This window comes from Acomys minous, assembly GCF_964271855.1.
Source record: "Acomys minous genome assembly, chromosome: 7".
Classification (NCBI taxonomy): Eukaryota; Metazoa; Chordata; class Mammalia; order Rodentia; family Muridae; genus Acomys; species Acomys minous.
Genome location: NC_140488.1, coordinates 125,413,722 through 125,439,130, shown reverse-complemented (window position 1 = coordinate 125,439,130; position 25,409 = coordinate 125,413,722). Strand labels below are relative to the sequence as shown.

Genomic DNA, 25,409 nt, shown 5'->3' with positions numbered 1-25,409 from the left:
TAGTACAATATTTGGCCAAGAGCCAAGAAGAGCTTTCCACAGATTTCCAGAACTCTTTTTTTAATTACATAATTTTTAAAGTTTATTTTTCTTTTTTTTTACTTTATTAATTTATTATAATCTTGTTACATCTCAATGGTTATCCCATCCCTTGTATCCTCCCATTCTTCCCTCCCTCCCATTTTCCCCTTAATCCCCTCCCCTATGACTGTTCCTGAGGGGGATTACCTCCCCCTCTATATGCTCATATCTCACTTCTCTATAGTTCTCTACTAGGAAAATTTGAGCCTTCTCCACAGCATGCATTACATTTTCTGTTCCCTCTGTTCCATGAGACTGCTGTTCTTTGTTTGGGTACTGCCCAGTGCTGTAGTCTATAAAACACCCCAGGCAAAAAAGTCACTTCAATGCTTCCCTTTTCTCCAGAATCATGTCCTTGTATTATATAGTGTCCAATGGCTTGAAACTGCTGCTCTTTATATTCTGTTAAACCTTAGAGTTCTTAGAGTTCTCTACAGCAAGGGTGGGTGTGGGTCTATCCAACACCCTTTACTCTGTTGTTGATATCCAGAAGTCATATGTTTTTAAAAGAATTAGCTCTGAATCAGGCATGGTGGCACACGCCTTTAAGCCCAGCACTCAGGAGACAGAGGCAGGTGGATCTCTGTGAGCTCGAGGACAGCCTGGTCTACAAAACAATTCTAGGACAGCCAGGTATAAACAGAAAAATCTGTCTTAAAAAAAAGGGGGGTTCAGTTCTTTAATTGGAATGAATTAACTGTATTTGAGGAATAAGAGAGCTCTAACCTTTATCTTTTCAAATCTGAGCTACTGCAAGGGAGAATGTCCTATTTTCTAACAAAGAAGGTGAAGTATACTCTAAGATAAAGCAGAGCCTCTATTAAACATCTTAATATATGGAAAAAAACACACCGCCTAACCTTTTTTGTTCCGCAATGCATACCTATAAAATGATATTGTTTGTGTAACATAGTTCTAGAGGCCAAATGTTGCTGGAAGCCATCACCTGGGGATGGAGGGAGGGAATTCCAACCACCTAAGGCCCTTAAAATGTGTACAGGCAGGCTGGGCTGATCACTTTCCTTACCTTCTCACAACCCGTTCATAGCACATGGGTTAGGAAATGGTACAGAAAGTAACCTTTCAGTCCAGAGATCTTAAGAAATGAAGACAAGTCTCTTCTTGGTAGCCTGCTATCCTTCCTCTGAGTGCCACCAGGTCTCCCCCTCCAGGGGACATGGTCAAATATGAGGCACCAGAGTTCGTGTGAAAATCAGACCCCACTCTCCACTCAACTGTGGAGAATGTTCTGCCCATTGGCTAGATCTGGGCAGGGGTTTGTAGTTTACGGCCTGCATTGTCCTTGGCTGGTGCCATAGTTTGAGTGGGACCCCTGAGCCCAAATTTGCCTATCATAATGTTCTTCTTGTAGGTTTCTAGGACCCTCTGGATCCTTCTACTTTGCAATTCTCCCATGCTCCTCTCATCTAGAGTCCCAATAGGATGTCCTCCCCTCTGTCCCAGTTTCCTGGTAAGTGAGAATGGCTAAGATCAAAAATTCAAGCGACACCACATGCTGGCGAGGATGTGGGGAGAGAGGAACATTCCTTCATTGCTGGTGGGAATGCAAACTAGTACAGCCACTTTGGAAATCTATCTGGTGCTAGCTCAGAAAACTGGGACTAGGGCTTCCTCAAGACCCAGCTATTCCACTCCTTGGAATATACTCAGAAGATGCTCCAGCACACAACAAGAAAATTTGCTCAACCATGTTCATAGCAGCCTTATTCATAATAGCCAGAACATGCAAACAGCCTAAGTGTCCCTCAGTAGAAGAATGGATAAAGAAACTATGGTACATATACACTATGGAATACTACTCAACTATTAAAAACAAGGAATTCCCGAAATTTGTGGACAAATGGATTGAGCTAGAAATGATCATAATGAGTGAGTTAACCCAGAAGCAAAAAGACTCAAATGGTATATACTCACTTATATCTGCATACTAGCACCTTCCCTCTTTTTACAAAAGGCTTTTCTGCCTGGAATCTCTTCAGAGACCAGCACCCCATAAACATGTCCTGTTGCTCCAATGCCAGGGTCAGCAATCTTCATGGGCACCTCCTGGGGCTGTCAAGACTTGGCTGTACAGTTGGAGCATAACTGAATGAAAATGAGGACATGACTGCTCTTAAGTGTGGCTGAGAAGTCGTCTTTATTGTAGATTGAAGGGAGAAAGCATCCAGAGGCACCTAGAAGGGTCCAAACTGATGCAGGCCATGAGAGGAGGCAGAGTCAGGGGAGAGCCAGTGAGGAACAGAGGGAGGGGACAAGAGGCCAAGAGAACCAAGAGCCAAGAGAGCACATGGCCAAGGGCAGGGGGCAAGGGAGAAGTGCTGGAAGGAGCCACAGGTATGAGTGAGACTGTCCCAGGCTTCTTTGGGACCTGACAATAGAGCAACTATATGAAAATTGTTTTTTTGACTTGATCTTTATCTGAGCAACACATAATCTTAAGTCTTCTTTTAAAAATGCTTGTGCTTTAGTCTTTCTTCTGAATAACAGAATAAACTACTTTCATGCTCCATAAGGCCACCTCAAAAGCCAATGCTCACATGGAAAGGGTGTGATACCGACAGGGTCTTTCCCATGTCTTTTTCATCTGACTTTGAGCCGGGAAAGAAATATAAACTGCATAAGTCATTCACAAAATAAAAATTATTTATGGGGCACTTTCACATTTCTCCTGCCCATTTAAACATAATTCAATATTTGAACTTAGGTACTAGTAAGTTTTCAGACACTCTTCATTTTCTATTTACTTCGTAATTCACATTGAAATGGCTGCTGCATGGCAAATCTTCAAAGCTACTTCCAGTGGCATCTTTGCTTCATCTACAACACACAGCTAAGTGCAGTTTACTTCTCAAGGGCATGTGTCCTGGTGCTGGAGTTTTCATTTTCATTTATATTTAGGGAAATGCATGGCCTCTGCACTCAAATGCATGTCTTCCTTCCATTAAAAGGACAGTGGACATGGCAGGAAGTCATTTTGCCACATTGCTAAAGACAGTGCCAGCTAGAGCACCTTTCCTTATGTTTTGAGCAATTTTCTTAGCTGTTCTGTCACCTCAAGGACACGCAAAAAGGGTGTCCTTTGGTTGTAAAGAGGTGTCTATACTCATTGTACAGAAAAGGACTGGGAAGGAAGGAGATAAAGGGCACAGACATGCGCATTCTGAAGCGCCAGAGGCACCAAGCAAGACAGCTGCAGTAGCCAGTAGGAAATTCCGGCCTTCTGCTACCATTCTCCACTGGGACCAATCTACAATTCTTTTAAGAATTTTTCCTCCCATTTGAAAGCTTATTTGCTGGCCTAAAAACTGTGTGCAGCCTTTTTTTTTTTCAATCTACATTTAGCTGATTTAGCCTCCAGGCCAGTGTAGTGAATGAAAAATTGCAGATCTCAGGCCAAACTCCAGCCCTCTGCTGGGTCTACCTCAGACCAGAGGATTATGACAATATCTGCCACTCACCATCGGGGAGAAAGAACACATAGGCAGGAGCAGTGTAAGAGATCCATGACTTTATATTACAACGGAATTTGAGGAAGAGGCAGGAGAAAACTAAGGCCTTGAAACATGTAATTATACACTGGGCAGCCACTAGATGAACACTGTGACTCTGAGGCCTATGTAGTAAAGCCAGACCCACAAATATTCACTTAACAATGTCTTGGAAGGGGGCTGGAGAGATGGCTCAGCAGTTGAAAGCACTGCCAGCTCTTCTTAAAGGTTCTGAGTTCAATTCCCAGCAACCACATGGTAGCCCACAACCATCTATAATGAGATCTGGTGCCCTCTTTTGGTGTGGAGGTGTGCATGCAAGCAGAACACTGTATATATAATAATAAATAAATAAATCTTTTTTTAAAAAACCAATGTCCTGGAAGAAGCAACATTTTCAATTTTGCTGACATCCAATTTAACATTGTTTTTTATATGTGTACACTGTCTAACAACTCTCCTACATTTTCATGAATACTATGGTTTGCATTTCACATGTAGACTTATGGTCCATTTTGAGTTAATTTTTGCATAGCATGCAGGGTTTAGATTAAAGTTCATGTTTTGTTCATGCCAATGCCATTGCTTGAAAAGATTTAAAAAGTGTGTGTTTGTTGTGTGTGTACGAAGCATGACAGTGCATAAATGTGGAGGTCAGAGGACAACTTTCAGGATTTAGTTCTCTCCTTCTATCATGTGGGGCCCAGGGATGAAACTCGGGCTGTTAGGCTCAGAGGCAAGTGCCTTTATCCACGGAGCCACCTCTCCAGTGCAAGATTTAAACTCTTAAAAGTATCTTTTCATTTCTCTTAAAAATTAATTGGCTGGTTAGGTGGTGGTGGTGCATGGCTTTAATCCTAGCACTTGGGAGGCAGATGCCAGTGGGTCTGTGAGTACGAGGCCAGACTGGTCTACATAGAGAGTTTCAGGACAGCCAGGGCTGTTACACAGAGAAACCCTGTCTTGAAAAACAAAACAAACAAACAAAAAATTGGCTACTTCCAGATATTCTCTTTCATAGATCAGCAAATTACAGCTTATGGGCCAAAAGCTAAAAATAGTTTTTAATTTTTAAATTTTTTTTAGAGAAGAATTAAGTTTCAAGAAATGTGAAAATGACATGATACTCAAATTTAAACGTCCATAAGGTGTCGTTGGAACTCAACCAAACACATTCATTTACCTCTACAGCTGCTTTCCTCGTACAATGTCAGAGGAGCAGTTGCTGAAGAGACTGAATGGCCCACAAAGCCTAAAAATACTTGCTTTCTGGCCCTTTATTGAAGCTTGCCAAGCCCTCCTCTAGGACAGGAGGATCCTTGTAAGAATCCATGCAGAATCCCAGGGGCTCTCTAAATGCCAATATCAGAAATACCGAAAGGGTTGAAGCTTTAAATAGAACCCCTGAAACCCCTGAGGAAGGCAGAAAAGGAATGCATTTAATCACCAGCTACTCTCTCTCTCCACCTCAGGCTCCAAACATAAAAGCCTTAAGTAAAACTCTCCTTAAAATGATAAATTCTATTTCACCATACAGTTAACTATAACATGAGGAAATTGTGAGTCTAAAAGGTATTTATTTTAATGACTTTTTACTTAAATATCTCCATGAGTCATAAACTAAGAAAAATATTTGTAATATGAAAAATGACAGGTTAATGGCATGCATATAGGGTGTTTTCTAAAAATCAATTGGAAAATGATGCATAAAGATTTCAAGCTCAGTAATAATTTTCAGAATGTCAAATTAGCAGAGGTTAAAGATATTAGCAGAGAACAAAAAAATGGTAATATCCTGGGATGACAAGGGTAGGGAAACATTCATAGACACTCCTGTGGGGAGACTAAATTAGCACCATCCCTTAAATGCCCTCAAAACACACTGATGCAGCATTACATTTAGCAATTTATCATCAGGAAATAATAGCTGCTAACGTTTATATAACAGTTACTATGGCCAGGCTTTCTAAGTGCTTTGCCTATTGTGTTTGTCTGTTTTGTACTGCTATAATAGAATGCCTGACACTGGATAAATGACAAAGAACAGATTTAGTTCTTACAGGCAAAGGAGGAGACACTAAAGGGCGAAGGGCCTGCACCTTGCTATGTTGTCCCAGGATAAATGATGATGGAAAAGCAAGAAAGCACGGGCAAGAAAAAGAGGAGGGGAGCCTGAACTCATTCTTTTATCAGGAACTTACTCTGCCAACGATGACTCCATTTCCACAATAATGGCATTAATGTAAGCCTGAGGCAGGGCCCTCATACCCTAATCATTTTTTTTAAGTCCTATCTCAATTGTTGCCCTGAAAATTAAGTTTTGAATGCAAGAACTCTGAGGGATATATTCAAACCACAGCACCCGTTTTAATTCATTTTCTCTTTGCAATGCCAGGAGGTAGGTGCTGTTACTACCCATGATTCAGAGATGTAGAAACCGAGGCAAGGAAAGATGAGCAGCTTACCCAAAGTTGTATATTGCCAGTAGAATGTGGCAGGGGTAAGGCCAGTAAAATGGCGCACTGGGTCCAGTGAGTAAAGAAACTTGCTGCAAAGCTTGGTGACCTGGTTTTGATTCCTGGGACCCACAGGGTAGAAGGAAAGAACAGACTCCTGCAAATTGTCTCCTGACCTCCATACTCAAGCTGAGGCAAACCCATGCCCCCATATACCAATAATAAATAAGTTTTTTGGTTTTTTGTTTGTTTTTTGTTTTTGGTTTTGATTTTTGGAGACAGGGTTTCTCTGTGTAGCCTTGGCTGTCCTGGACTCATTTTGGAGACCAGGCTGGCCTCAAACTCACAGCGATCCGCCAGGCTTTGCCTCCCAATTTTTAAAAATTAAGAAAATGATAACAATAATTATAGCTTGAGTTAGAGAGATGGCTCAGTAGCTAAGAGCAATTCTTACTCTTGCAGAGGACTGCAGATCAGTTACCAGCACCAAATCAGGCAGAACACAGGCACCTGGAACTTGCACTTCAAAAGCTCTAGCATCCTTTTCTGCCCTTCATAGGCCCGAACACACACACACACACACACACACACGCACGCACGCACGCACGCACGCACGCACGCACGCACGCACACACACACGCACGCACGCACGCACCCACGCACGCACACGAACACACCACTCACATGGACATAAGTGGAGATAAACTTAAAAACAAATAGAGTATCAAGTCTCTTCTTGGTAGCCTGCTATCCTTCCTCTGAGTGCCAACAGGTCTCCCCATCCAGGGGACATGGTCAAATATGGGGCACCAGAGTTCGTGTGAAAGTCAGACCCCACTCTCCACTCAACTGTGGAGAATGTCCTGTCCATTGGCTAGATCTGGGTAGGGGTTCGAAGTTTACTGCACTCAGAGGAAGGATAGCAGGCTACCAAGAAGAGACTTGATACCCTATGAGCATATAAAGGGGGAGGAAGTCCCCCTCAGTCACAGTCATAGGGGAGGGGAGTAGGGGGAAAATGGGAGGGAGGGAGGAATGGGAGGATACAAGGGATGGGATAACCATTGAGATGTAACAAGAATAAATTAATAAAATAAAATAAAACAGAAATAGAAAGCAGAAGCAGTGTTTCAGGATGATATTGTGAAGAATGCTATGTCCTGCAATTGAAGATTTGCACTTTGTAGTACGAAACTCAGATTCAACAAATAATTTGAGGGGCCTTTTAGACAGTTTCATCTAATTAGTGAAGGTATATGAGCCTGGGAATTTGTGACATCCATAAACTCATCTATTCACTCTACAAAGGAAGGAAGTACATTTCTTGGCTATTAGTAAGCCAAAAGAAAAATCTCTCCTTCCCCAAGCCTTAAATTTTCATCTCATTTACAATTCTGTCTTAAAGGGTATATACACAAGCCCAGCCAGAATGAGTTTCTATGAAACGCATTTAGGGAATCACAATTCTCTTCTCCATCCCAGTAGCCTATCCACTTTTAAGAGGAAGAGAGACAGAAATAAGCTATATTCCTTTGGGTTTCTAATACTCTGAGGGATATATACACTGTGACTTACATCTCAGATAAGGGCATACACAGTCTAAGAAGATGGGTCCTATGTAAGAAAAAACATCCTATGATAGAAATGAATCATTTGCTGAGCACTGATATTTTCAAATGTGTGGAAACTCAGATGATCCCAGATCTGTGCTTAACTTCCTCACTCACTCATAAACCATGTCCTTCTAATGGTGCTGTCAGCATGCCATCATCTTCAGGGTGACACCTGCTAATTTACTCCTCACCCATTGAACCTCCTTTAATCTTAGCATTTTAGCTCTGCTAAAAGCTTCAGCAATTCTGAATGGAAGGGTCAAGGCCAGCAATCTATTTAGTTGAGTGGCTTTTTTGCTACCAAGCTAAAGATCTTTCCCAAGATCCTCAAAATTACTTGTATTTGTGGAAGCAACCTTACTTATTATAGGAGGCCAGGAGTCCTAAAACCATCTTCCCTATACATAGACATTTCAGGTAATTAAGGGGTTAGTGAAGAAGGGTGGAGGAAGGAAAAACTAAGCATTGAAACATTAGAGCATGCCATCTCTGAAGGACTTAGAAAGATCAAGCCTCCGGTCTTTCTTTCTTTTGGTAATAGTAACAGCACACAGAGAACTAAGCAACCCCCAGACCTACAAGAAAAGATACCACCAAAATATACTCCATATGGGAAGAAAGCAGAAGTCAGCAAATGGAGGATGTGCTTTACACATAGAAGGAATCGACATTAGGGACTTCGGATGTGGCACAATTGGTAAGACTGCTGGTCTAACATTCACAAGGCCCTTGGTTTCATCCCCAGAAACATGTAAACCAAGTGTAGCATGACATGCTTGTAATCCCAGCACGCTGGAGGCAGTAGCAGGAGAATCAAGGCCAACTTTGCCTGCATAATGAGTTTGATGTGAGCCTAGGCTATATAAGATCCTGTCTTAAAAAAATAATAACATACCTAGCAATGGACTTTTAGTTGTTAGCCTCTGGTGTAGTGGATGTAAAGATGTTTTTGTTTTGATCCCAAGTGTGAGGTGTGAAACAGACTTGTGAAAGGTGTGCAGTGTTTTTTGGCTGAAAACAGACTTGTGAGAAAACAGGTGATTTTGTCCACTAGAAAAGGAACTGCCTCTTGTGAGGGCATAGTTTTTGCCAACTGACAAACATCCTAGTATGGACTCTCTGAGAGGATATGTGTGTGTATACATACACACACACATACATATATACACACACACATATACATATATGTGTGTATATATGTATTTGTACACACACACATATACATACATACATACATACATACATACATACATACATACATACATACATACACGAGCCCAAAAGAAGAGGTGAGGCTTTTTGGTCTTGGCTGTTATCACTCCACTTCGAGATGCTCCTAGAGACAACCGCTCCAGTGAACACTTCAAGGTTCTGGGTTCAGGGTGCTGCTCTGGGTTCCAGCGGGTGCAGTTGCAATCACCTTTGCTGAATTGCTGGTTTGTGGTTTAACAGGTCTGCTGGAATGCTGCCAACCACACCAGTGGAATCGTTCTAAAAAACTGAGTCTAAAAAAGGTCTACTTCTCCTGTTCCCATTAACCTCTTTTTCCCTCCTATCTAGAATACATGGGTTAGAAGAGAGGTCTAAGCATTTAAAAAAAACAAAAACAAAACACACACACACACACACACACACACACACACACACACACAAATAAAGTAGGTTTGAAAAGTTCAAAGGCTAGACTCTGATATCTAGTATTGGCACTGTTACACTGTTACAGGGTAACTCAATTCTCTTTGTGTATGTGTCTCTGTAGTAAAAGGTGGTGTGTGTGTGTGTGTGTGTGTGTGTGTGTGTGTAAGAGAGAGAGAGAGAGAGAGAGAGAGAGAGAGAGAGAGAGAGAGAGAGAGAGAGAGAGAGAGGAGGGAGGGGGAGAGAGAGGGAGAGGGGGAGAGAGAGAGAGAGAGAGGGAGAGAGAGAGAGGGAGAGAAAGAGAGAGAGATTTGGATGTTTCTATAGTAATAGGTTTCCATATGCCTTTTTTTTTTCTCGAGGCAGGGTTTCTCTGTATAGCCTTGGCTGTCCTGAACTCACTTTGTAGACCAGGTTGGCCTCGAACTCACAATGATCTGCCTGCCTGTGCCTCCCAAGTGCTGGGATTAAGGGCCTGTGCCACCACACCCAGCCTCCATATATCTTTTTTTAAAAGGTCTTTGGTGTTATTTACACATAAGGAAAATACATACTACAACCCTCCTCCCAAGGCTCTGAGATCTTTGTGGAAAAGGGGGTGGAAAGAGTGCAGGAGGTGGTGGATGACTCCAGGGGAACACTATCATGTGAACCCACATGGCAGTTGTGTACATGTGAACTCACAGCAGTTGCAATAGTATATACAAACCCTGTGCAAGCTCAAGCCAGACCAAATCCCAGCACATGGGGAAGGGAGGGGGCACTTGATGCATAATCCCACCCTAAACTGTGGAACTGCTGGCACTTGTCAGCTCCTACAAGAGGGAGAGACAGTTTCCTCTGAGAGTGTCGCTCTTGCTGTGCCTATCTAGCGAAAGAGCATATATCCAATGATACTTAGGTAAGCAGAAACTTAACCTTGAGGGATTTTTAGAAAACGACACAAATTTGGAAAGAAGGTGACTTAGGGAAGAGTTGGAGTGAATACGATCAAAACACATTGTATTAAACTCTCAATGAACTAATGCAACTATTTTCTAAATAATTGACATTAGCTCGAGCTGGTCGGTTCTTTCCTTTTGACTGGCTAGCTGGAAAGCGATAGGTTCTAATAGGTCAGAAACATGGCGATATAATGGTATGATTGCTCTTCTGATTGGTAAGAATGGTATTAATAATCGAAAAGGAAACTGCAGATATCAAGCAACACTGGATGACTCTCCACTGGAGTGGATAGTAGTCATGGCTGGGACTGGCTAAGCTGTACCTACCACAAACATCTGGCAGCCCCCAGGAAATAAACGCTGTCCAGAGTTACCACACTGGCTGGCCTCCAGGTCCCACGAATGTTCATCAGGGAGTCAGAAGACTCCTGTCCCAATTCTTCTGGTGACTAGCTGGGAGGTTTTTGAAAGACCCATTTCTATGCTTGCTTTGGGTCTTTGTTCTCCTGTGATATGGAAAGAAGACTCAAGGTCCTGTGTGACTCCCATGGCTGCCGTGAGGATGCTTCAGTGTGTTAGCTTTCCACAAACCCCCGCCCCTGAGGAGAAAGGATGGGGTTGAGGGATCTGACCTTTTGCTAATGGCTGCCAAGAAGCCTGTACTGGGAGGCTGTGGCCCTGCAGGCACATCTAGAGAGTATTAACTGTTCAAGGAAACGGTGCCTGAGAAAAAAGGGACGCATGGAGACATGTTAAAGCAGCTAGGAAAGAAGCTAGGTGGTTTAGTACTTAATTCCGACTCCACCTTCACAGTATGTCTAGCTCGAAATATTTGGAACAAGGAAAAAGCAAACCTTCAAGTTTGGAATTTGTGTTCACTTGTGTAATCCCATCTCCTAGCATAACTTCTGGCATATCGCAAATGTATTTCAATGAATGAATGAATGAATGAATGAGGATTGTAACGGGAAGAAGACAATGTACAAATAAATTACATTTGTTAGATTAATTAAATAAAATAAATAAATTAAAATTGCTCCCAGTGAACATCAGAAAATAATCCTTATGATCCACGGAAGCGTTCCCAATACTCCTGCAGTTAGTAGTGCCAGAAACAAAAACAGTAGTTTTTATATAGTTCCATGTGTTTCCCTCCCTCTTTAGGGTATATCTGGGTTTTCTTCCATGAACATGAGTGGTATTTCACATCATCTATCTCTATCCTCTTCCTGTCATCCCCACCACTCTGGCCAACACTATTATATTCCTAAACACCCACTTCAATGCTTTCTTTTTTAATTTTTTATTAATTTATTCTTGTTACATCTCAATGGTTATCCCATCCCTTGTATCCTCTCATTCTTCCCTCCCTCCCATTTTCCCTTTATTCCCCTCCCCTATGACTGTTCCTGCAGGCGGTAAACTTTAAGCCCCTACCCAGATCTAGCCAATGGGCAAGACATTCTCCACAGTTGAGTGGAGAGTGGGGTATGACTTTCTCACATACTCTGATGCCTCATATTTGACCACGTCCCCTGGAGGGGGAGACCTGGTGGCACTCAGAGGAAGGATAGCAGGTTACCGAGAAGAGACTTGATACCCTATGAGCATACACTTTAATGCTTTCAAACAGGTTTCTAACAATGAAGACTGCATGGCAGGGGAATAGGCTATCCATGACAGCTGTTTTATGAACATTGTATATGAAGGGGTCAGTAAGAAACACTTCCTCCTAAATTCAGGGAGGGACATCTCTCTTAAGCATAGGATCATTGTTCCAGCAGGGTTTACTCTGCCCTCAATGGGTGCTTGTCACAGTAAGCACATGCTCCAGTTGTAGCTACCCTCAACTGTGGAGCCATAAACTTGTTCTCCAAAGCTACCCTTAGCTGTTCACCAGGGAGCTTCTCCAGTTAAGCTCCAGAAACTCGGGGCTGGCTGGGTATTGTGGCACATGCCTGTAACCCCAGCAGTCTGGCAATAGAGGAGAGGGGAATGAGGAGTTCAAGGCCACCCTCAGCTGCATAGTGACTTTAAGGCTAGCTGGTGATAATATGAGAGACGAGACCCTGTCTCTAAATAACTTTTTAAAAAGGGAAAAAGAAATGAAGAAAGCCAGAAACCACACCCAGAGGCTTCTGAACCTTCCTGAACACTCTGAACATCAATCAGAAAGTGGGATGGAGGTGGCAGAAACACAGACGCAGGAGCTATTTTTAAGGGTCTAGAAATAAACAACTAAACACAGGTGTGTTCTGCACAAGGAGAAATGTTCCTAAATCCATAGCCTTCTTTCTAAATAAACTAAAAAACAAACCGGGTTACCACATCTCATCCTAGTTTCCAGGGACACACAAATAGTCCAGGTCTTTGCACCTTATTTCAGGAACCAAAGAGGTCTCGCAGACGCCCACTAAAGGTGTCTGACTCATTTTCTAGAAAGCCACACAAATGACATTCTAGAGCCAAAAAGGAGGCCAACGCCTGCTCTGACTCCTGCCATGGCGCAGAAAGCAGGCCAGAGCTAATCACCTTAGCTGACAGCAAAAGGAAACATCCGCAGCATGTGGGGACAGTGGAGACTTAAACAGCAAATATAACTGATGTGGAGCGCAGCAATTCAGCTCTTTGACCTCAACTTATAAATACAATAAATAGGCACATCAAAATACATATTTAACCATCTTGGATGAAACTATTCATTTTATAATAGTTTATAATCATCTCAATGAATTTTGGGTTGCACATCAACTTAAAAGAAGAGGTAAGAATTTTTCTATAATGTCAGCAGGGTTTTTACATGCTCAGAATCCATTTTTCCCACTTTCAGCAGACCAAAGGAAAAAAAGTATAGTGTATTTTCTTTCTAAATTCTTGCTAAAACCTCCCCCCTACCATGGATTCTTAACTATTGCAGGTGGATTTTTAAAACTGCTTTTACCTACTTAATGCCACAGTATTCATCCCTAACAGCAAACAGGGACCAGATCCAGAGCCCACGAATCTTTTTGCTAAACTTTGAGAAGGAAAAGCCAGACTGGATGCTGACGATAGCTAGGATTATGGTTGCCAAAGGCAGATTCACTCCTGGGAGACAGGCCTCATGCACAGGGTCTTAACGACTAGTCACAGAAGGCCTGGAACATAAGCTTTAATGCCCTTACATTAGTGCTGAGGAAACTGAGGCTCAGAGAGGTCAAGCCATATGCCCAAAGATACATAACCAGAACCTTCTATGCTGGGACTCAAACCTTGGTTTCTCTGAGCCTCCATGACTTATTATCTTAACATGCTGCTTTCAAGGTCAAGGTTGACAGAAATTTTACGACCCCCTGGCAATGGGCAAAAAAGAGACACCTTTTTGGTGGTGGTGTTCTTATATCAGTCAGTGGCAGAGCAGATGGCAGCCCTTTGTTCATCTTAGCTTGATGCCTGGCTCAGTGGCCAGAGCTATTTTATACCTAGAACTCATAAAAATCAAATTAATTCCAGGCAGCATAGCCTGGGAAGAGGAAGAAGACAGACAAAGGCCTGCAGACCACTATGCCAGACAGAGACCTGCTCCGCAACGCACAGCATAGGAGGGCCCTAGACACCTGCTTGCTGCCATGCCATGCAGCATGGATAGAGGATGTCACCCAGGTGCCTGGAAGCTGCATGCCCAGCCTGCAGTAGGAACCACCACAATGTGTGAGTATGTAGTGGACAGATGGAGAGAAAGAGAAGTGGAGCAGTTTGAGCATTATAAAGAGAAATGGAACTGGAGATTTAACAGTGGAGGGGAACAGCATATTGCGAGTGGTTAGCCCCACCCCCTGGGGCCATGGTGAGGTCCCAGTCTGAGATGCTTGGCTATGTAGTAGCAGGGGTTGATGTCTGTGGCTCATATTACCATTAGAGAACATGGCCTCTGGTTGAGATAGCCACAGGGGACCATGTGGATGCCCAGGGCCTCTGCAGAACTGGCCCTACCCTTGACTGGATGCAGTATTCTGGAGAAATGGCCCCATCTCTCACGGCTGGCTGGAGACTGAGACCCTGTGCCTCACCCAGGCATCATAGTGGAACTGGCCCTTGTGGTGGGGGTATGGGTGAGCTGGCTCAAGGATGTGAATGCCAGAGAACTAACCCTGCCACTCATCTGTCATAGGGTGGCACAGGAGCAGAGGTGATGCCCCCTCCACACCCCTTGCTACCCCTAGCAGTCAGGAAAGCTGCCCACAGGGTCCTAAGATCAGGAGAGCTATCCCTGCCCCTCACCAGCTGCAGCACTTGGGAGAGCTGGCCCTGAACCTTGCCTGGACAGCATAGCAGAGCTGACCCTGATGGTGGGGGCACAGGTGAGCCAGCCCTAAGGGAAAGAGTGGGGGAGAGCTTGTCCTGCCACTTGTCTGCTGAGAGGTGGCCTGGGGGAGTGCCCTCTGCCCCCTCACCACCTGAGGCCATCAGGAGAGCTGACCCCTGGGGCCATGAAAGTGGGTGAGCTGGCCCTGTCCCTGGCTGGCTGCAGCACTTGGGAGAGTGGGTCCTGTACCTTGCCTGGGTAGCATAGTAGGGCTGTGTCCTGTACCTTGCCTGGGTAGCATAGTAGGGCTTGGCCCTGGTCAAGGAGGCATGGGTGAGCCAGCCCTGAGGGTGGGTGAGAGTGTGGTAGAGCTGGGCCTGCCACTTGTCTGCCTGAGGTGGAGTGAGTGCTGGGGTGACCTCCTTGCTCCTCACCACCTGTGGCAGTTGGGAGAACTGGCCCTGAGGTCATGATAGCAGGTGAGCTGGTCCTGCCGCTGAACTGTTGCAGCACTTGGGAGAATGGTCCCCTGCCTTGACTGGGCAGCACAGTGGAGCTGGCTCTGGAGGCATAGGTATGGGTGAGCCCACTCTGAGGGAAGTAGAACAGGAGAGTTGACTCTGCCCTCTGCTGATGGTGGCCTAGCCCGAGCAGTGTTAGAGAGCCCTCCCTGATGGTGTAGATAAGGGAGAGCCAGCAAGCTGACCATCTCAGCTATCCCTCTGGCTCAGATCTAGGGCTCAGAGTTGGTCCACACCAACATCTATGTCATCTGCTAAGTGATTGGGATGCATTAAAGGGCCAGTCCTGCTGATATAAAGCTACAGGATCTCCATGACACAGGGCAGCAATGGGATGGCCTGGAAGAGTCTTGGTAAGGATACAATATTGATGGTGTCACAGAAACCACAGATCTCGGGCCAGACTGATGACTCGTTGCAATGATCATTTGCAAGTAAAGATGTGTGGACAAAGCAGTATACTGTGGGGACACACTGTGACATAGTACAGGTTACACAATGAGATGTTTTCTGTGCTTTGTGTTTTTGTTGTTGCTCTTGTTTGTTTGATTATTTGTATGGGTTTTATTTTGGTGGGGAAGATTGCAAGGGCAAAGGGCAGATATGAAGTGATGGGGAGATAAATGGGACTGGGGTGCATGATGTGAAACTCACAAGGAATCAATAAAAAGTTTAAAAAAAACAGAATTCATATGAATTAATAAAAATTAAATCAGAAGAGGATATTAAGAGACCTGTTTTCTCAGCAGATCATATAAAATAATAAGATAATAGAGCATAAGTGATTTAGGCTAAGCATCAAGATTGTAATGCACCTAATCAGTGTGAGTTAAGACTGCCTCTGAAGCTGGGCAATGGCGGCGCATGCCTGTAATCCCAGCACTAGGGAGGCATAGGCAGGTAGATTTCTGTGAGCTCAAGGCTTAGGCTACAGAGTGAGCTCTTGGACAGCCAAGGCTACAGAGAAAAACTTTGTCTTGCAAAACCAACCAAACAAAAAGACTGCCTCTGATACTACATATCAAGAACATAACATACAGTCATACACATGTGCAAATACACACATAATAAATATGTTTTTAAGAAAGCAACTAAGTGGATAATCAGGGCATCTCTACAGGAATACACATGCTCAAGGTCAGTCCTATTAGGACACATGAGTAAGACTGGAACCAATGGTACTGCAGCAAAGCCAAAATGTCTGAGGGGAAAAGTACCATGTCCCCACACTGGATTTTACCGTAAAAGAGAGAAGCCATTGAAGACTTTGGCTGGTGTACAGGGGTCACAAGTGAAGTATTGTTGTGGGGTGTTAAAAAAAAGTAGGCAGTAGGATGCTCAGGAGGGATGGTAGAGCTGGAGAAAGCAACCCCGCCATTCTTTACCATCTCAGGGCACATCAGGGACTGAGGAGGAAGCTCAGACTGTTTGTCAGGGCAGTAAAACAAGCCTGGGCTCACCCGCATGCTCAGGAAGTCAGGTTGGAAGAGAGCTGAGGATGGGGGCTAGAGAAGGCACGTCTAAATAATATGTATATTCTCAGCCTAGAAAGCAAACGCTTATAGCAGAGCTGGCAGCATCGCATTGTATGAGCAAACCAATTCCACGTGTATTAACCTTTGAAACTAGAGAAATGGGATGCAGAGGACACATTTCCCTGTTCATGATTATCGTCTGAATGGCTGGACCTGGTAGGGGTTGCTTTTTGCATCAAGCGTTCCCTTCCTCAAATAAGATTTCTTTGTATAAGACTGGATTACGGGCTGCAACATCCAGGACAAAATCAAGAGACGAATGTATTTTCATCATGCATAGAATGTACTTGAGGGGTGAGGACTGGAGGATAAAGTCTTAAAGTGAAAATCACCATCTTTAGGTAAAAGAGAAACCATGGTGGGATTGCCTTTTCTCGAACCTTCATAAATGTTATTAACACCCTGGGTTTTCAATTAAAAAGGCTTCCCCTGGCCCCAAAACAAAACAGAAACAGAGACAGTGAGTCCATTTCCCACTGCAAAGAATGGCAGTTACTTAATTCCCTGAGCCTCTGTCAGTATAAGAGGAAAGTGCTCTATTTCTTTCCTTGCATGACTAAAACCAATTATCAGTGCTAATTATTAAAGTATTTGCATTATGCTTCACGCCCATTTAACAACTTGCTTATCCCATTTGTTTGGTTACAGGTCTGATTAAAAATAGGAAATGTGCTCTGCAGAAGAGAGCCGCCTCCTTAGGAGGAGGGGAAGGGAGGCTAGAAAAAGGAACTGCCTCTTGCAGCAAGGAGCAAAGAGAGCATCATTCCCCTCCTCTTCTTTCCTCCTGCCACATTCAACACCCACAGAGTTAGACTGAACTAAGCTAGGGAGAGAATAGTTCACAGGTCAAAAAAAAAATGGATGAGTTCTTAGAAGAGAGAATAATTTACTATTCCAGAAAGGTGTTTGCACATCTGTAGTGTTGTTCTGCATATTACATACATACTACATGTCCATAAGAGAGTCGATATTCTCCCTAAAAAAATACCCAACAAGCATTAGATGGTTGGCAAGCTTCTTAACATCTGGAGCACTTCCCTCGCTGGCAGCTAGGAGTAGAAAGAGGTGACAGCACAGCAGTTCCCTCCCTCCGTTGTGGTACAGAGGGAGGACAGTCACAGGCCCTTTCCCCACCCAAATTCCCTCCTCCCTCTCCCAGCCCTCTGCATCATGCATCCTTTAGACTGGCAATGCTTCCCCATCCCATAATAGCTCTCAGGTGACTGTGGAGATTTCTAAGTCATTCTGGCATGAAGAGAATAAATACCATGCTTCCAGCTACTCACCTAAATAAAAAATAAAAATCAAACTACTTTCTGCATCCTGAAGACTACCTGGCTTCTCACTGTACTCAACCACCAGAAACTCCCTGTACTTCAGAGGAAAACACTGTATTTTTTCCCTAGGAACCACTTGACTAATATGACTTTTAGCTACCAGTGTGATGAGTAGCATTGCATGAAAGGAAAAACAGTGTGTGGTCAAGACCTTAGCAAACGACTTTGCTTCACACAGATTTTATGGCTCTCCAGGTTTTTAGAAGGCTTGGGTTGTAATGATAATAAAATCATCCAACCTTTATAGTCCATACAAGACAAGCAAAATTCTCTCAGGCATTCCACTTGTTTTTGATATGAATAGCAAACATTCTTTAAGGGTTTGCTGCCTGTGAGGCAGGACCAGCCTTTCATGATCCCTTTCTTGGGTCTCCGATGACACGAGGCTTTCAGCTTGGCTACTGTAGCAGGCAGAACTCACAGATAAATAAGCTGCCTTCTGGGTTATCCCTTCCAGGACAGACTCTTCTTCAGAGTCATGTAGACAGAAGTACAGGAGGCCCCAGAGATCTTCTGGACTCCCAAGTTGGTTTGTTTGCCAGGGACTTAGCCTGAACAAAAAGAAAGATTCTAATTTCTCTCACAAGTTCAAGACCATAAAACCTAATGTTTCAAGGTCTATAACAAGCCAGGCATGGTGGTACATGTCTGTGATCCTAGTACTTGGGAGGCTAAAGCAAAAAGATGGTGAGTTCAAGACCTGCTTGGACTATATAACAAAATGGCTAAAATGAAAGCTTATAGTCTATAGATACTCCAAAGCACTTTTCAATTTAGAAGGTGGGAGAAAATAATCTTTGTTTACCTTATTGATGAGAGTCACTATATCTCCTTCCTTGATTGTCAATTCGTCATCATTCTGTGCCTCATATGGAAATATTACTTTGCAGTAATCCTTGGCTGTAAGAAGAACAAAAAACACAACCTTTAAGGTGCTTCATCTAATCAGCTGACCCAGATGAAGGCGCTCTGTGTCACATTAACCTCAAGAAAAAAGTATGCTTAACAGGATACTACGGCTGCATAGAGAATGAGTCACCCTCCAAAACTGCCTAAATGTGCTCATGCATATTTATTTCTGCATTTTACCTTCACAATTCATAGAACATCGTGAATGCCATGGGATGATTTGCTTTTCTCAGGCAGAAAGGCAAAAATGTGTCATTCAACTTGAGAAAGCAGTTGTGAACTATCTGAGATTTTCTGAAGGTACATGCATAGGCCAACCTGAATTTTTTTTCTCATTGCTTTATTGTACATATTACAGAATCAGAAAGGGGGCCTTTAGTTCTGTTATAAAGCCAACATAGCAAATAAAACCATGAGGAATTCCCTTTTACATTATGTATTAAAATATAAATACCAATGCATTTGCATATAAAAAAGTCAACCACAAGCAGCCAACAAATACAACCAAAATATTTTTCTTTTATTTTTCTCTCATAGATTCCTCCCCTCCCTCCATTTCTCCCAGTCCCTCCCCCATCTCCCTGCTCCCCCAGATCAACTTCTCCTCCATTTCCCTTCAAATAAAAGAGTAGGCCCCCTAAGGATAGCCACCAAACAAGACATAACAAGCACAAACCCCCATATCAAAGCTGGACTAGGCAAACCAGTAGGAGGAAAAGGGTCCCAAAAGCAGACAAAAAGAGTAAGAGACACCCTCTCACTCCTATTGCTGGGAGTCCTGCAAGAACACCAAGCTACACAGCCATAAGGTATATGCAGAGGACCCAGGTCAGACCTATACGGGGTCCATGACAATCACCAAAACATTTTATGCACCTCTGTGTAGGGTGGGTGAACTTATTTACGGATATCTCATGGTCTCTTTGCACAAACCCACTTGCCCATTGATGGGGCTGTTTATAAGCAAGGGAATATATAGTCCTCACTGAAGGGAGATAAATACTTTGGCCATTCAAAATCAATTAAATATGTACTAAGTTGTATGCTTTGAAAGTATATCTGATTTAAAATAACTCTATCAAAAAGCACCAGGGAAGAAGGCAGCAAACACCTTTGCAAGGAATTTAGAAAAAGAAGACTTGGCAAACCAAGCTTCCATGACTCCAGACAGAAGGTGGAAAGAAAACAGAAATTAGTACCTTCTAGAGCAGACATTTACCATATTCTCCAGCAGAGTCCAAAAATCTCATGGCTTTGAATATCACCAGTTATTTCCTAAGACTTAGGTCCTTCCTGCAGCTAGATTGTAACCTACAACTGTATGCTTAAGTGGCAATTAAATTGTCCCTAGTATATTTTATACCACTGAAATTCATTGTTTTGCATTGGTGAGCATCCCATCAATCAAAGAGAGTGACATATAAAATAAAGGAAATCAAAATATCCATAATATAGACACACTGTAGGCTAGGGTTGTTATGGCAAGGGGGAAAGGGATGAGGAAGGGACTCACTTTCCTTCTGTGGAGATGTTTTTGTTTTCTGTCCAGTGGCTTCAAGATAGCAGTTATATCCCTATCTGCATGGTACAAACCTTCATCCTTAGCTCTCTAGGCTTTCTCATGGCTTTTATTCACTAACCTGTGCTGAGAGGCACCTATTCTAAAACACATGGAGACCACACTCCTAAACTTAGAGAATCCCAATGTGCCATTTCTCTTTAATTAGAAGGAGTAAAACTCCCCAGGCCTGAATTGGTTAGATGTTTTAAAGTGAGGGAAAAAGTGAAACATGTTTCAATTGGATAATGACAGGCTTTGCCAATTTTCCTATTGACTGTCCTGGTGAAATATGACTTGCCAACCTCAAAACTTCAAAAATGAGCACATAGTATTACTGAAGAACTGCCCTACAAAGTCCCAACTCTATGGAAATCATAGACATTTTTTGAAAGAATATAAGTTACTCATGACCAGCAAAGAAAGAACACATCATGTGTCTGTTTTTCAGTGAAAAGGTTAATAAAAACGTGATCGAGCACTGGGGACTAACATCCCAGCAGCTGTTCCCAAGCCCATTCCTACTTGACAGAATCCTCATTTGGTCAGGTTTATTCTGTCTAGGAATAATGTTAATCTTCCGTCCAGGTACTAACCAGGACCAACCACACTTAGCTTCCGAGTTCAGGCAGGCTAACAAATAATGTTACCCTATTCCCCTTTGTTGCTGCTTTGTTTAGGAGTAAGATGTGCTCTTCTACTCAATGAAATCTGAAGTAAGAGATCTGTTAGAGATGACACTGCTAGATTTTGTTGCCTATAGAATGTAAGGCAAAGAGCAGCCTGCCCTTAGTCTTTTTGTTTGGCTTGCAGTGCTAGAGACGGAGCTCAGGGCCAAGGGTCCGCCAGGAGTCTCTACCACTGGGCCCAATCTGCCTGCTACCTTGAGACTTCTACCACAGTCGATCACTGTCAGAAGTCAAGACAATGCTTGGCACTGTGGGAATCATATCTGAACAGTATGAGAAAATACAACAATTTGACCTGGAGTCCTGACATTATTGAGCTACCTTTTAAATTTATCAGTTTCAGGGGGGCCCTTTTCTCTGAACCTCTTGCTATACAGCTTAGCAGACCAATCGTTTTTCGCTGTTTTGTGATCCAGTAGGTATGTATTCACTCAAAACAGAAGCATACTCAGATGAAGAAACTTGGTACAAGTTATCTTCTCAAAAATTTTCTTAGTATAATGTGCCTCTTTACTATCACTCTACACCAAAAAGAAGCCTCTTCCTATGTCATTTCCTTTTCTTCCTCTCTCACCTTCCTATTTCAGGGCATATCCTATAGGAGTATACCATGGAGTTCCACTGTAATCACAATGATGGAAATACTGCAAAGAAAGAGCTAACATATCTTTCAATTATTTCACAGGACCATTTTTATCTTACACTTACAAGTTCCCTGTAAGTTAAGATGTGTCTTCTACATTAAAAAAAAAAAACAGATTTTAATAAGTGTAAGTTTAAAGGAGGGGGTAATTATAAGGAGTATTATAGTATTATAAGGAGATAAAAGAGAAACTTGAATAGGAGGATTAAATGGCGAGGGGGATGAGAGAGTAGGATAAAGGAAGGAACATGGGGAGGAACAGCTAACACTACTGAACATTTGAAAAACAATATGGAAACCTACTACTTTAGATGCTTCCCAAATTATATATGAAAGAAATTTAATTCTCAATATAATGGGGAAGATAATACTCCATCCAGACATCTCATGCCACCAAGTAAAACTTCCAATGCTAAGAACGGTCTTCATCTTGTTGAGTCATTGGCCAAAGGATCCCTACCATGTCCTCCTCCAAACATCACAGGCTATTGCGAAGGCCACTGGTTTGCTCTCCACAACCCAAAGGGAAGATCCTACTGATGAGGACAACACTTGCTTATTTTATTGAACTGGTGCACAGCTAGAATTTTTACCCATACTGACTGGAGTTTAGTAGTCTGGTACTGCTGGAATATACTTTGTATTCTATCAGCAGAGAAAAATAATCATCAATATTGCATAGCTACAGAACCTATGACAAAATAACTGAGACTTCCTACAAGATATACTGATATAATTGTGGCACAATGTTATGGGAGTAATTAACTATTGGATTTAAGGCCCACTCCATGAGATGGACCCCATATATGACGCTGCTAAAGTGGTCAAGAACAGAAGACTAGCTAGGTCATGAGCCCTAGGAGAAAGCCAAACACTACTGCTCTAAAATGACTCCTAAGGGCATAGAGATATACCCATAGATCAATGACTCACTCAAGCCTCATCAGAGCAGCTTTTGCTTGTAGCAGATGGTTATTAACATAGAGACCCACAACTAGACAGTGTACAGAGAGCAAGAGACTTCAGAGGAGTCAGTCTAAAATGGGATGTCTTTATCGAACCCCTCCCCTCAAGGCTCAGGGAGCTATGTAGAAGAGGATGCAGAAAGATTAAAAGAACCAAAGATGATGGATGACTCCAAGGAAATAGCATCTTACAGATACAACAGGACTGATACAAATATGAACTCACAGAGACTGTGGCAGCAAGTATAGGACCTGGACAGGCTGAAGACAGACAGGATCCTGGAACTGAGAAGGGGGGAGTAGACACAGGATTCCACTCCTAAGAAGCAATTTGTATATGATACCCACTGGCAAAGGGAAAAATCAGTTTTCTCTAATAATATAACATTGGGTATATCAATCACATTCGAGGGTAGGCCACTTGTCTAGGAGTAGTTGGCCAACAAAAATAGACTTCAAGATTTTTGTTTTGATTTTAGAGAAAGAACATGAGATTGAATGGGTAGGGAGGTGGGGAGGATCTGGGAGAAGTTGGGAGAAGGGAGATAATATGACCAAAATATATTGCATGAAAAATTTAAATATAAGAAAAATGCTCTCACTTCAACTGTGTAGTTTAATGTGCTTAAATATTTCTACACTTGTGTGAATCTCATCATACTCTAATTTTAAGTCATTTATACTGTGCAGCTATGCTGTTTGATATTAAGAGGGATTAAACAAATCATTATCTTGAAAGCATTACCTTTATATGAAAACAAGGGGTAACTGGGGCTGTAGCTACTAGCTATAACTATCTTCCACAGAGTATGCTGCTACCATATGACTTGCCCCTATGTGCGTCCCCAGAACTGCCACAGTTCTTGCATATTTCTTGATGGTCCTTGAGTGACACCTAAGAAGTAGTAGAACACTCAAGGGGAAGATTCTTTAGTAGAAGATTCTGGATCAGGAATCAGTACACTTGGAACTGGGCTCAGTCCCAGCTGGATTTTGTGGAGTACATGACCCGAGGCAGTCACATTGTAGTTCTTGATGAACACAATGCCATCAGGTGTGAAATCAGAAACCAACCAAGGAGGAGAGAGGTTAGTTAACTTCAGCAGAACATCCTTGGCACATCTGTATAAGAAATCACAAAGTTTAACAATATGGCTCTGATTAGGAAACTGCACTGTTCTGGCTCCTACTTAGGACCTCAAAAATGTATCATTGATGTTCTCAGATCACCCAGTACCATACTGGGTTATACCTCTGTTCTTTCCAGCAATGACATTTCAACACTCCAGTCACAACCACTTATAAGCAAATATGGCAGCCAGTAGACTCATAGTTTATCATAATGTATCTTTAAATAAGAATTTATCCTAACTTATGAAGCATTTTAGCCATTTACTTCAGCCATATCATAAAGTAAAGACACATTGGTTTGGGTTTCAATGGTTTTAAAATAATCACTCAAAAAACGAAAATATATACAAAATCACTATTAACTTCAAAAGTGTGATAGTAAATTTACTGCATGTTGTTCCTTATTTCAATACATATATTTTCTAACCTACCACCATGCGAAACTTACTGCCAACTAGTTCTGGAGCCTGAGCCTATTGATGGGCCTTCCTGTCCTTACATGGAAGTGATACACTAATGCTTGGAGAAAGGAGAGGGGATGAGAATGACAAAAAGACAAAACAAATGCATACAGCAATTGATGGTGGGGGAATGCTGCCACTGTGTTTCATAGAATGACAAGATCATATGCATACAGAAAAATGTTCAAAACACAAGGGGTGTTTGATATGCTTTAAAAGAAGAGGATAACTCTAAATCCTTTTTGGACATGGAAAGATTCTAAGTTTTAACTGAGTAGCAAACAGATAAAGAAGAATAAAAACCTGAAATTAATTTTTGCAGGCAGGTGTACCCCATCAATTCATTAATTTTATGGAGTTAGTCTGAAATCAAGTAGGAATGAATATACACATATACAGAAAGAAAGGTACAATTTATACAGCAATTAAGATGGCTTTGTTGTTACTTTTTGTTTGAATGATTAAAATATGTTAATGAATTAGCTAGCCTAAGTCTAGATTTCTAACTCTCTTAAAGCTTTTTGCCTTACAGTCTTTAAATAATCTGATAAGAAACAAAATAAACCATACAAGCACAGTTAAAAGGGTAGAGAAAATGTATATAACACTAGAAGGTTTCTCAACAGGCGTGGTGGCACTTGCCTTTAATCCCAGCACTTGGGAGGCAGAGGCAGGTGGATCTCTGCAAGTTCAAGGCCAGCCTGGTCTACAAAGTGAGTCTAGGACAGCCAAGGCTACACAGAAAAACCCTTTCTTGAAAAAAACAAAACAAAACAAAACAAAACCCAGAAGGTTTCTCCCTCTCCCTAAAACATTATTTCAATCTCTAGACTTTGGGAAATTTACACGTTATTAAAAACAGACCATTAAAGGAATTGAACTCACATGTTCACATTCCATGTTTCCCTTCATCTGGTTTTATAATGGATTAAAAGAAAGAAACCAGCTTAAATCAACCAAACAAGCAAAAAGAAAAATTCCTTCTGCTTCAAAAAATAAAATAAAAACAACAAACAAAATAAACATGTTAGCCACCTGAACACATACATATGAGGATATACTTTAAATCCAGAAACTCTCTGGGCTCACTTTCAACCAATGAAGATTTTGAGGCCATGTACCCAGACTCTGGGAGAA

The 25,409-nt window shown here is 42.4% G+C and overlaps 1 protein-coding gene across 13 annotated transcripts in view; it reads right to left on the bottom strand.

The window, feature by feature from the left end:
• Window positions 1-25,409, bottom strand: part of SH3KBP1 (SH3 domain containing kinase binding protein 1) — a 360,074-nt gene that overhangs the window by 91,045 nt on the left and 243,620 nt on the right. For all 13 annotated transcript variants that reach the window (XM_084788562.1, XM_084788564.1, XM_084788558.1 and 10 more), the window contains one exon: window positions 18,722-18,816. In XM_084788562.1, coding sequence (XP_084644688.1) covers window positions 18,722-18,816 — 95 coding nt within the window. The remainder of the gene's footprint in view (window positions 1-18,721; window positions 18,817-25,409) is intronic.